Raw genomic sequence first — 12,932 nt, 5'->3', positions numbered from 1 at the left:
TAACCCCCCCCCCCCCCCCCATCTCTTTTTCATGTTGGTTAAATAATGCATATGAAATCTGTACCATGTAATGACTCATTCCCTAACCACTAATACTTTAATAAAAGCTAATTTGATTCACAATTGTTGTATGTCCTCATTGAAAACACTGGGATGATGATCCTAAATGAAAAACAAGCGGTAGTGTATCCTTGCAAGTACAATTTATTTGACTTTTGATTAAGTTGTTGCATGTGGTACAAGTAACATTGTGAATATTATTCAGCAAACATAAACCACAGAGACCAAAATTGTCTATAGGTGTATGTGGTGCACGAGTCTCACTATCTTCCATACCAAGTTTTCCAAATACACACTTTTCAGTTATAGTGCAAAATATAGTGCAACAACTAAGTCAAAATACTTTAATGATCAACTACAAATGACTCCCCTTGAACTGTTCAGCGGTGTTCCGCTCCCGGACTGACTCAACTAAGCTCAATGATGATTGGTCCCTTTCATCTGGCAATCAAACTTCCACCATTGACGTGTACGCGTGTCTCATCATTACGCGTTGACGTTCATTCGAGAACCAAAGGCTCAGTCTGTTACACTCGGTTTTAATTACACCTCTGTATATGCAAATGAAGCACATTTATTATGCACTCGTAGAAAAAAAGGGTTCCAAAAGGGTTATTCGGGTGTCCCCATAGGATAACCCTTTTTGGTTCCAGGTAGGAGCCTTTTGAGTTGTGGAAACCTCTGTGGAAAGGATTCTATATGGAGCCCAAAAAGGTTCTTCAAAGGGTTCTCCTATGGGGACAGCCGAAGAACCCTTTTAGGTTCTATATAGCACCTTTTTTTCTATGAGTACTGTACTCTGATATCTGCAATCCCAAATCATTCTCTAAAGCTCACAACAATGGTACCAGCAGACTACAGCTTTATCACTGAGCAGGTGTCAGTATCTCCACAGGATTTCCAACGCGAACAAAGAATCCAGGATAGAAGGACTTAGTGAATGTGGTCTGGACTCTGTGGAGGAGGGTCACTGTGTCAGAGATGCTGTAGAAGGACACTGTTCCTGCCACATGGTCCAGGTACACCCCTATTCTGGAGGAGCAGGGGACAGGGATATCAGTCCTGTTATTACTGTGGATGAAACAGCGGCTGAATGAAGAGCTGTATAACCTCCAGGATCGATCATTACCTCCCAAGCACACACTCATTACTATCTTCTTTTGTGCTGATCCGTTTATATACGAGACAGCTACATGAACCCCTTCCCCGCTCCACTCTACCTTCCAGTAGCAAGTTCCAGAGAGACAGTCTCTACACAGCACCTGTTGGTAGGAGGGATATCCGTCTGGATGGTTCGGACAGGACTGGGCCTAATCTCTCCTGGCAACATTACTGTTCTCCATCGAACAGACACAGGCTAGTGTGTGCTGTATTGGGATCCAATGTCAGCTGGCAAGAGTCTAAGAAGATGAAAAATAAAGTGAGCGACAATGTTTGCGTACGTGTTCATAGGCGTGTGTACGCACATGTATGCACGCCTGTTTATGTTTTTGTGTGTGTGCATGCATGTCTACGCTTGTATGTATGCTTTTATGTGTGTGTGTGTGTGTGTGTGTGTGTGTCATGCACTTCTGTTTGTTTGTTTGATAATGTTTTTTGTTATATTTATTCCAAATACTCCAAACCGATCTGTTTGTGTTTGCCTGTTTACTCACATTTTGTTTTAACTCCTCTCTGGTCTTGGGCTCAGCAAGGTGTTCAATCTAAAATGAGGTCACTATGGAGAAGGACAGACTCAGTTCACAAGGCAAACTACTCCATTTCATAAACAGACTCATTTTCCCAACACTTTTTGAACATCTACTCTCTTTAAAAGTGACGCGAGCCTACCAGACGGACTAAATGAATTTTATGCTCGCTTCAAGGTAAGCAACACTGAAGTATCCATGAAAGTACCAGCTGTTCAGGACGACTGTGTGATCACTCTCCCCGTAGCAGATGTGAGCAAGACCTTTAAAACAGGTCAACACTCAAGGCTGCGGGGCCAGACGGATAACCAGGATGTGTACTCAGAGCATGCGTGGACCAACTGGCAAGTGTCTTCACTTACATTTCCAACCTGTCCCTGACTGAGTCTGTAATACCGACATGTTTCAAGCAGCGCACCATAGTCCATGTGCCCAGGAAAGGGAAGTTAACCTGCCTAAATGTCTACCGCTCTGTAGCACTCATGACGGTAGCCATGAAGTGCTTTGAAAGGCTGGTCATGGCTCACATCAACACCATCATCACGGAAACCCTAGACTCACTCCCATACCGCCCCTACAGATCCACAGATGCTGCAATCTCAATCGCACTTCACACTGCCATTTCCCACCTAGACAAAAGGAACACCTATGTGAGAATGCTGTTCACGGACTACAGTTTAGCGTTCAACACGATAGTGTCTTCAAAGCTCATTACTAAGATAAGGATCCTGGGAGTAAACAGCTCCCTCTGCAACTGGATCCTGGACTTCCTGATGGGCTGCCCCTAGGTGGTGAGGGAAGGCAAAAACACATCTGCCACGCTGATCCTCAACACGAGGGCTCCTCAGGGGTGCGTGCTTAGACCTCTCCTCTACTCCCTGTTCACCCACAACTGTGTGGCCAAGCACGATTCCAACACCATAATTAAGTTTGCTGATGACACAACAGTGGTAGGCCTGATCACCGACAACAATGAGACAGCCTATAGGGAGGTGATCAGAGACCTGGCAGTATGCTGCCAGGACAACAACCTCTATCTCAATGTGAGCAAGACAAAGGAGAGGATTGTGGACTACAGGAAAAAGAGGAGCGAGTTTCTTGGTGTCCACATCACCAACAAACTAACATGGACCAAGCCTACCAAGACAGTAGTAAAGAGGGCATGACAAAACCTATTCCCCTTCAGGACACTGAAAGGATTTGCCATGGGTCCTCAGCTCCTCTAAAGATCCTACAGCTGCACCATCGAGAGCATCCTAACCGGTTGCATCACTGCCTAGTATGGCAAACGCTCGGCATCCGACCACAAGGCGCTACAGAGGGTAGTGCGTATGGCCTGGCACATCATTGGGGCCAAGCTTCCTGCCATCCAGGACCTATATACTAAGCAGAGAAAGGCCCAAAAATTGGTCAGACTCCAGTCACCCAAGTCATATACTTTACTCTCTGCTACCGCATGGCAAGTGGTACCGGAGTTCCAAGTCTAGGGCAATACATTGCAATGTCCGTACTGTGAGGAACTTGTTCAGTTTATGTCTGTTGTTGAATCTTGTTATGTTCATATAAATATTTACACATGTTAAGTTTGCTGAAAATAAACTTAGTTGACAGTGAGAGGAGTGAGTGAGAGAGTTTATATAGCCTCGTTATTGTTTTTTTATTTTACTTTAGTTTGTTTAGTAAATATTTTTTAACTATTTTCTTAGAACTGCATTGTTGGTTAAGGGCTTGTAAGTAAGCATTTATGGTACACCTGTTGTATTTGGTGCATGTGACAAATACAATTTGATTTGATTGGTTGTGTGTACATTGACATTTCTGAGCATTGACAGATTTTTCTTTCTCTTTCAGTTATATCCCCTTGGACTAAAATTCTTCCTCATATTACAGTTGAAGTCGGAAGTTTACATACACTTAGGTTGGAGTCATTCAAACTTGTTTTTAACCACTCCACACATTTCTTGTTAACAAACTATAGTTTTGGCAAGCCGATTAGGACATCTACTTTGTGCACCACACAAGTATTTTTTTACAACAATTGTTTACAGACAGATTATTTCACTGTATCACAATTCCAGTGGGTCAGAAGTTTACATGCACTAAATTGACTGTGCCTTTAAACAGCTTGGGAAATTCTAGAAAATTAAGTCATGGCTTCAGAAGCTTCAAATTAATTGACATAATTTGAGTCAATTGGAGGTGTACCTGTGGATGTATTTCAAGGCCTACCTTCAAACTCAGTGCCTCTTTGCTTGACATCATGGGAAAATCAAAAGAAATCAGCCAAGACATCAGAAAAAAAATTGTAGACCTCCACAAGTCTGGTTCATCCTTGGGAGCAATTTCCAAATGCATGAAGGTACCACGTTCATCTGTACAAACAATAGTACGCAAGTATTAACACAATGGGACCATGCTGCCGTCATACCGCTCAGGAAGGAGACGCGTTCTGTCTCCTAGAGATTAACGTACTTTGGTTTAAAAAGTGCCAAGCAATCCTAGAACAACAGCAAAGGACCTTGTGAAGATGCTGGAGGAAACAAGTACAAAAGTATCTATATCCACAGTAAAGCGAGTTCTACATCAACATAACCTCCGTGCTTCTACACCTGCATTGCTTGCTGTTTGGGGTTTTAGGCTGGGTTTATGTACAGCACTTTGAGATATCAGCTGATGTACGAAGGGCTATATAAATACATTTGATTTGATTTGATTTGATAACCTGAAAGGCCGCTCAGCAAGGAAGAAGCCACTGCTCCAAAACCACCATAAAAAAGCCAGACTCCGGTTTGCAACTGCACAGATTGTACTTTTTGGAGAAATGTCCTCTGGTCTAATGAAACAAAAATAGAACTGTTTGGCCATAATGACCATTGTTATATTTGGAGGAAAAAGGGGGAGGCTTGCAAGCCGAAGAACACAATTCCAACTCTAAAGCACGGGGGTGGCAGCATCATGTTGTGGGGGTGCTTTGCTGCAGGAGGGACTGGTGCACTTCACAAAATAGATGGCATCATGAGGTAGGAAAATGATGTGGTTATATTGAAGCAACATCAGTCAGGAAGTTAAAGCTTGGTTGCAAATGGATTTTCCAAATGGACAATGACCCCAAGCATACTTCCAATGTTGTGGCAAAATGGCTTAAGGACAACAAAGTCAAGGTATTGGAGAAGCCATCACAAAGCCCTGACCCCAATCCTATAGAAAATTTGTGGGCAGAACTGAAAAAGCGTGTGCAAGCAAGGAGGCCGACAAACCTGACTCAGTTACACCAGCTCTGTCAGGAGGAATGGGCCAAAATGCACCCAACTTATTGTGGGAAGCTTGTGGAAGGCTACCCAAAACATTTGCCCAAGGTAAACAATTTAAAGGCAATGCTACCAAATACTAGTTGAGTGTATGTAAACTTCTGACCCACTGGGAATGTGATGAAAGAAATAAAAGCTGCAATAAATCATTCTCTCTACAATTATTCTGACATTTTACATTCTTAAAATAAAGTGGTGATCCTAACTGACCTAAGACAGGGATTTTTTACTAGGATTAAATGTCAGGAATTGTGAAATAACTGAGTTTAAATGTATTTGGCTAAGGTGTATTTAAACATCCGACTGCAAATGTAACTGTGGAGTTCCCATCCTTACCGGTTTCTCAGTCCTTTCTGCTGTAGCTGTATCTGTCTCATGGCTTTTATGTTCATCCATTAAAAACCTCCAGTAGTTGTGTGGAGGCTTTGACTAGCTTGTGCTTCTTTAATGGATCTACTTCATTGTAAGGCTGGAGGTGAGTCTCACATTAAGAGACCAGGCAGGACATCACAGCTTTTATTTTTCTCCCAGCTCTCCAAATCTCCAGGTCCAGCAAAGGACAGAGAAGGGAGAGCAGCTTGGACTCCTGTCTTCTTCTGTTTCTGGTGACCTCAGAAAACATAGTGTTTCTCTTTAGAACAGGCCTTGGGATAAAGGTCTGCACTGGGGGCAGAACTTAACACAGTCAATACAGTAGCTGTGTCCACAGGGAGTAGTCACTGGATCCTTCAGTAGACCCAGACAGCTCAGACAACTGATTGAGTCCATGGCCTCTGCCATTTTGATGCACACACTAACAAACATAGCAAGAGAACCAGAGATACGTTTAGTTTTCTGAGGAGTAGGAGGGAGTGGCTTGTATTCTGTTGTCGGTGACTTCCTGGTTCTGTGTGAACTCAAGATGTCAGGAGAGGGCAAGGCCAGCAGAGGGCATGATTGGTCTGTCACAGCCAGAGAATAATTGTATCCTTACAATTGTGCGCCAGTATAACAACAAGAGGCACTGTAGAGTAAGGTAACACAGGAGATACATTTCTATGAAAAATCTGTATTCTTCATAAGGTCATGTACAATGATACAGACATCATATCGACATGTTCTTTATGAATACCAATTTACATTATTGCAATGGATGGAAAATGAAGCTACCCATGTAGTCCACTGGATGACACTTAAATACAACTTTAAAATGACGTAATATTGCAATATTTCAGCACAAGCAGTTAGAACAAAGGACACAAAACTGAGGGTTAGCAGGGGCTTAAAACTACAGCGGTGTTACATCTTCAATAGTCCCCTTTTGTGAAAACACTTACCAGCTTCCTCAGGAATTAATGAAGTCCTCATACTACACATTATCAGGCTAAAGCATCAGGACATGATTCCCACTTGTTAAAGAGGAGCTCCTGTACTTCAGACTCCCATAAACAGTGTGCTTGGTGGCATCTGGAGATTGTTCAAAAGAGTGAAACGTTTCAGAACTTTGCAGATCGAAATGCACCGTATAGAGTGGGATTTCTTATTCTCTATGACAAAGAGGACTGCCTATCTATGTGATATACAGTACCAGCCAAAAGTTTGGACTCACCTACTCATTCACGGGTTTTTCTTTATTTTTACTATTTTCTACATTGTAGAATAATAGTGAAGACATCAAACTATGAAATAACACATGGAATCATGTAGTAGCCAAATATGTGTTAAATCAAAATATATTTCAGATTCTTCAAAGTAGCTACAGTACCTTTTGCCTTGATGACAGCCTGACACACTCTTGGAATTATCTCAAACACCTTCATGAGGTAGTCACCTGGAATGCATTTCAATTAACAGGTGTACCTTGTTAAAAGTTCATTTGTGGAATTTCTTTCCTTCTTAATGCGTTTGAGCCAATCAATTGTATGACATGGTAGTGGTGGTATACAGAAGATAGACATATTTGGTAAAAGACCAAGTCCATATTATGGCAAGAACAGCTCAAATAAGCAAAGAGAAACAACAGTCCATCATTACTTTAAGACATGATGGTCAGTCAATACGGAACATTTCAAGAACTTTAAAAGTTTATTGAAGTGCAGTCGTAAAAACCATCAAGCGGTCCTCTCAAGAGGTCCGACACAGGAAAGGAATACGCAGAGTAACCTCTGCTACAGAGGAAAAGTTCATTAGAGTTACCAGCCTCAGAAATTGCAGCCCAAATAAATGCTTCACAGAGTTCAAGTAACAGACACATCTCAACATCAACTGTTCAGAGGAGACTGCGTGAATCAGTCCTTCATGGTAGAATTGCTGCAAAGAAACCACTACTAAAGCTACTACACCACTACTACACCAATAATAAGAAGAGACTTGCTTGGGCCAAGAAACATGAGCAATGGACATTAGACCAGTGGAAATCTGTCCTTTAGTCTGATGAATCCAAATTTGAGATTTGTGGTTCCAACCGCCGTGTCTTTGTGAGACGCGGAGTAGATGAACGGATGATCTCTGCATGTGTGGTTCCCACCGTGAAGTATTGAGGAGGAGGTGTGATGGTGCTTTGCTGGTGACACTGTCTGTGATTTATTTAGAATTCAAGGCACACTTAACCAGCATGGCTACCACAGCCTTCTGCAGCGATACGCCATCCCATCTGGTTTGCGCTTAGTGGGACTATCATTTGTTTGTCAACAGAACAATAACCCAACACACCTACAAGCTGTGTGCGAGCTATTTGACCAAGATGGAGAGTGATGGAGTGTTGCATCAGATGACCTGGCCTCCACAATCACCCGACCTCAACCCAATTGAGAAGGTTTGGGATGAGTTGGAACGCAGAGTGAAGGAAAAGCAGCCAACAAGTGCTCTGCATTTGTGGGAACTCTCAACCAGGTGAAGCTGGCTGAGAGAATGTCAAGAGTGTGCAAAGCTGTCATCAAGGCAAAGGGTGGCTACTGTTTTGGTTGCTACATGAATCCATATGTTATTTCATAGTTTTGATGTCTTCACTATTATTCTACAATGTAGAAAATAGTAAAAAATAAAGAAAAACCATTGAATGAGTAGGTGTGTCCAAACTTTTGACTGGTACTGTACTTCTATGCTAAATGATAAATGTTCTGTGACGTTGCACCCTCCTGAATAAGCCCCAGATTATGGGTGTTTTGAACGCAGGCCTCTCTCACTCTCTTTCTCCCTCCCCCTTCTCTCTGTCTCTTTAGTCTTGTTTCCCTGAAGTAAAATATTCTACTAATACTGCTTTTTACACAGGGAAGAAAGGGAGAAAGAGGAAAAATAAAGAGCACGAGAGAGAGTAACCCTTACCCCATCGATACCTTCTTATACCCATCAATGTTAACCTGACTTCAGATCTGCTTGAGCCAGCTCCTCTGAATATCTTGAAAGCATATAGAGATCTGGGACCAGCTACATTTTATGTATCTTTCTCTGTCAAATGCTGAGAGCAGGGTATACATCATTTATCCAGAGCGACTTGAAGTATAGTGAGTGCATACATTCTTTAGTACGTGTATGTGTTCCCTGCAAGAATTGAACACATGACCATGCCGTTGCCTGAGCCACACAGAATTACTAATAATGTGTTGTCTGATGGGTCTGTGGTTGCTTGGACTCGGCATCATGTTCCCAGACCAAAGCCAGGATTCAAACCGTTTAGGTAGATCCGCGTTATAGCGAATTGACATTTGAAAGTCCTTTCTGTTTGAGCCGACATACAGTATGCAGCATTTACCGTGAATGCGGTGGATACCGGCTGCAACCTAGCAAACCAAACCTGTTTTATTTAGGTTGGCCAACATCAACAAGGCTTTAGAAAACAGAAGTACAGACAGACAGAGACAAGAGAGACAGACAGAGAGAGAGAGAGAGAGAGAGAGAGAGAGAGAGTGATACATTGGCGGCCAGTGGAGGCTCTACCTAGCTAGGTTTGCTCTTTTGGGATTTAATACTGGGTTTCAATGAAAGTGTTAGTTGAAAAGTACCTTAGCTGAAAGCACAACACAAATAAAACAGTATCCTTGACAAAAAGGTGCTGGACTAATACTGGACAAGGGAAATCTGACAGTGTAGGCCTACTCCCAGAGTGAAACTGTTTGGAAAATCCTAAAGCGAGGGGACATCGGCAACAGACACTATACGTGACATAAATATAGGCCTACTTCTCTATCGTCATCTAATAAATAGCACAAAACAAATACAACTTGATCGTTCATCGCTATGGCTTCAAAGAGGGTCCTCCAGACCACGTTGGAGCATGCAGTCGACAGTCGTCAGAGAGCCAACGGGAGAGAGGGGCAACAATTTTGTGGCTGAAACGCCACGGCCATCTCTGGTTCTCCAGTGTGTAGCACCGTAGCCAGTAAGCGGTTTTGCATGTTGGACTTGGTGGCACGCTGCTCTGCTCTCATTGGCTGCATAGAAACATTTTAGGCCCTGTACAAAATCAACCCTTAACCTCTGTGCACTTGTGAAGATCTGAAAGGATTTGATGGGTTTCAGCGATAGTGTGAACATTCAAATTAGCCTATTAGAAGTCAAAGTGGAGCTCCAACCATATTGCTTACATACAGTACCTATCTAATCATTAAATGATATACTGTACTGTGCACAACTGCCAAGGATGGAGGGTAAAGGGTTGTTTCTGGACAGGGCCTCAGAGTAGCTCCACTTAGGTCCTTATTTTTCATCTAGAAAGGCTGGGCTAGATCGTCTGCTCTACTAAAATGTAAATGTATGCCAATTTGATCCAGGCTAGTCCAAACTCGGCTAGTATGGCGAGAAGATAATGGGCGTGTGAGTGGCCCTCAGGGGCCCCGGGGCGGGCCTGAAGAGCGCGGGGCTGAGCAGGGGGGTCTGGATGAGGGGTGTATGGCCTGGCCCCGGGGGGCACCGCAGGGTCAGAGGATTGGAGGCCATGGTGCAAAGGGTGGCCGGGTTCATGCGGCTGGCCAGGAAACCTGCCGACAGGGCCTTGGACAGCTGCTTCTGCAGGGCCAGTTTGGTCTGGAAGAGAGGAACCATAGGGTTTTTAGTATGAGTCTGCAGCAGCTATTCAACAAACGTACATGCAGGTCAAGTTCATTAGCGCACGCAACAAAAAAAAGTTTTGAAACTATTTGCAATGGAAAACAAAAATTTGCATTTTTTATTGGGCAAGTCAAAGTAGTCCCAGCCAGTTTCCGTCTGTGTTCCTCCATTTGGTGCTTAATGAACACAACCCAGGGTCAAATACCTCTTTGAGGTGTGCTTGATTTAGCATGGAGTTTATACTTTTGGTACTATTATATTGGTTCAATTGTACCGGCAAAAATGTGTACATCAACCTCGGCACAGGTATTAGACATACACTACCTTACCAAGGGTATGTGGACACCTGCTCGTCGAACATCTCATTCCAAAATCATGGGCATTAATACGGAGTTAGTCCCCCCTTTTCTGCTATAACAGCCTCCACTCTTCTGGCAATGCTTTCTACTAAATGTTGGAACATTGCTGCGGGGACTTACTTCCATTCAGTCACAAGAGCATTAGTGAGGTCGGGCACTGATGTTGGGCGATTAGGCCTAGCTCGCAGTCGGCATCCAATTAATTTCAAAGGTGTTCAATGGGGTTGAGGTCAGGGTTCTGTGCAGGCCAGTCAAGTTATTCCAAACCGATCTCGACAAACCATTTCAGTATGGACAGAATCGTCTAGAATCTCATATGCTGTAGCGTTACCATTTCCCTTCACTGGAACTAAGGGGCCTAGCCAGAAACATGAAAAACAGCCCCAGACCCTTATAGCTTCTCCACCAAACATCATAGTTGGCTCTATGCATTGAGGCAGGTAGCGTTCTCCTGGCATTCACCAAACCCAGATTCGTCCGTCGGACTGCCAGATGGTGAAGCGTGATTCATCGCTCCAGAGAACGCATTTCCACTGCTCTAGAGTCCAATGGCGGCGAGCTTTACATCGGCTGGCATTGCGCATGGTGATCTTAGGCTTGTGTGCTGCTGCTCGGACATAGAAACCCATTTCATGAAGCTCCCTGACGAACAGTTATTGTGCTGACGTTGCTTCCAGAGGCAGTTTGGAACTCGGTAGTGAGTGTTGCAACAGAGGACAGACCATGCACTTCAGCACTCGGCGGTCCTGTTCTGTGAGCTTGTGTGGCCTAACGTTTCCACTTCACAATAGCAGCACTTACTGTTGACAGGAGCAGCTCTAGTAGGGCAGACAAATGTGATGATCTGACTTGTCGGAAAGGTGGCATCCTATGACGGTTCCACGTTGAAAGTCACTGAGCTCTTCAGTAAGGTCATTTTACTGCCATTGTTTGTCTATGGAGATTGCGTGGCTGACCTTGGTCTGGTATTCAATAATTTCCTGATAGTTATGGATTTTCCATAACTCCCTCCATCCAGGACATACAGTTGTGCAAATTCAACTTCTCAAAGCAATATTTGGAAAACCCACTATCTGCAATTGATTGAATACCGGCCACCTCAAGCTCTGTGGTACCAGCTGTGATGGAAACAGTTTCGGTACAATTTTATAAATGTCGACAGATCATTTGTTCGTTCGACATGGTGGGATCTTGTTTTGTCGGTCAAATTATTTATGCGAGAAACAGCAGTGGAAATGCCTTCATCGCCAAATATTTATATAATAACCTTCATATCGAAGTAAACTTGGGAGTCTTGCGATGATATGGTGTGTGGTCTTCCCGCTATGACTCAGGAAACGATGCAGTTTATTAGGCTACTGATGAAAAAAGTTCCGATGAACTTCACAGGGTGGTGAAAGTGCATGGTGATCTTGATGCTCCTTTCCAATAAATATCGAGGGTCTTATTCTGGTGACATGATGATCGATGCTTGCCTGCCGTTTGACAGATATAAATATTCTTGATCTTATCCATAATAATCGCATCATGTAGACTAGCCAACCGCACTGTATCTGCCAGCTGTTGCCTAGAGCGGACGTGGCAAGACCAGAGTCGGCATAGTTGCTATTTAACGCAACCGTTTTAGCGACAATATAGTTGAAAATGCAACGGGAAACACATTGAACTTACATTTTGTATTTGGAACATAAAAACTTAAGTGAAAAGTCAACTGTTGTGTGCATTACCTCATCACGCACTGGTGGAAGCCAGTTTGGTGGAAACACACCACTGGTGGGAATATTTTCTTTATCCGTATTTTAGAATATTCCCATAATAATCTGTCGCCAAATGGATGGAAACATAGCTATTGTTCGTCCAGAAATTATGTTCACATGGTGTCCCATGTCAGAATCAGTTTAACAATGCTCTCTCTCTTCAAGCCCATAAAATTGTATCCAAAAAGTTATACTCTAGATCAGGCCTGTATGCATTCAGCTAACCACAACATTAACGTCAGAGTGAGGGTGAATGAAACATGAAAGTGAATATCCATCACCATCAATTTGTGTGAAGCCAGTGTGGATTGTTGGCAACCTCACGAACTGGCCTTAAATATCCCAGATAAGATTGTGACCATGGCCTGAGACACTGCCTCTACCCAGCAGCTGGCCAAACACAAATCTTGTGCGGCCCTCTGTCTTTGTCTGTCTGTGTCTGTGTGTGTGTGTGTGTGTGTGTGTGTGTGTGTGTGTGTGTGTGGCGTGTGTGTGTATGTGTTGGTGTGCGAGCATGTACTTGTGTGTGTTGTGGTTATGTGACAATGTTTGTGTGTGTGTGAGGCTATGTTTACATGTGTGAGAGACCTTATTGTGCCTGCCAGTATATTTGGCCTCACCAACTTTCAAGCAGTTATTTTTGTAGTGAGTGAACTGTGAAAGAACGTGACCATGCCTATTCCCAAACATGGCCCTTTGTCAGCTATCCGACATAGCAGCAGCACGCTATAGTGC

General features: G+C 43.4%; 2 protein-coding genes across 3 annotated transcripts in view; both read right to left on the bottom strand.

Annotated features, from left to right (window-relative positions):
• Window positions 1–6,967, bottom strand: part of LOC110491693 (zinc finger C2HC domain-containing protein 1B-like) — a 38,788-nt gene extending 31,821 nt beyond the window's left edge. The window contains exons 1-3 of one of the 2 annotated variants that reach the window (XR_002468862.2): window positions 5,393–6,967; window positions 1,716–1,777; window positions 5–1,460 (exon numbers count right to left, since the gene is read on the bottom strand). Coding sequence is in view for 1 of the 2 variants with exons in the window: in XM_036946587.1 (XP_036802482.1) it covers window positions 5,393–5,452 (60 nt within the window). In the remaining variant the exon portion in view is untranslated. Of the gene's footprint in view, window positions 1–4; window positions 1,461–1,715; window positions 1,778–5,392 lie in introns of those variants that run through there. The other variant, XM_036946587.1, reaches the window with a different exon arrangement.
• Window positions 6,968–8,031: 1,064 nt separating this feature from the next.
• LOC110491690 (zinc finger protein 385C) overlaps window positions 8,032–12,932 on the bottom strand; it is a 138,693-nt gene continuing 133,792 nt past the window's right edge. Inside the window, exon 11 of the mRNA XM_021565326.2 lies at window positions 8,032–10,057. Coding sequence (XP_021421001.2) covers window positions 9,821–10,057 — 237 coding nt within the window. The 3' untranslated portion in view covers window positions 8,032–9,820. The remainder of the gene's footprint in view (window positions 10,058–12,932) is intronic.

The sequence above is a fragment of the Oncorhynchus mykiss genome, chromosome 16, assembly GCF_013265735.2.
Source record: "Oncorhynchus mykiss isolate Arlee chromosome 16, USDA_OmykA_1.1, whole genome shotgun sequence".
Lineage (NCBI taxonomy): Eukaryota > Metazoa > Chordata > Actinopteri > Salmoniformes > Salmonidae > Oncorhynchus > Oncorhynchus mykiss.
The sequence above is the reverse complement of the archived record's forward strand: the minus strand, read 5'-3'. Positions and strand labels throughout refer to the sequence as shown.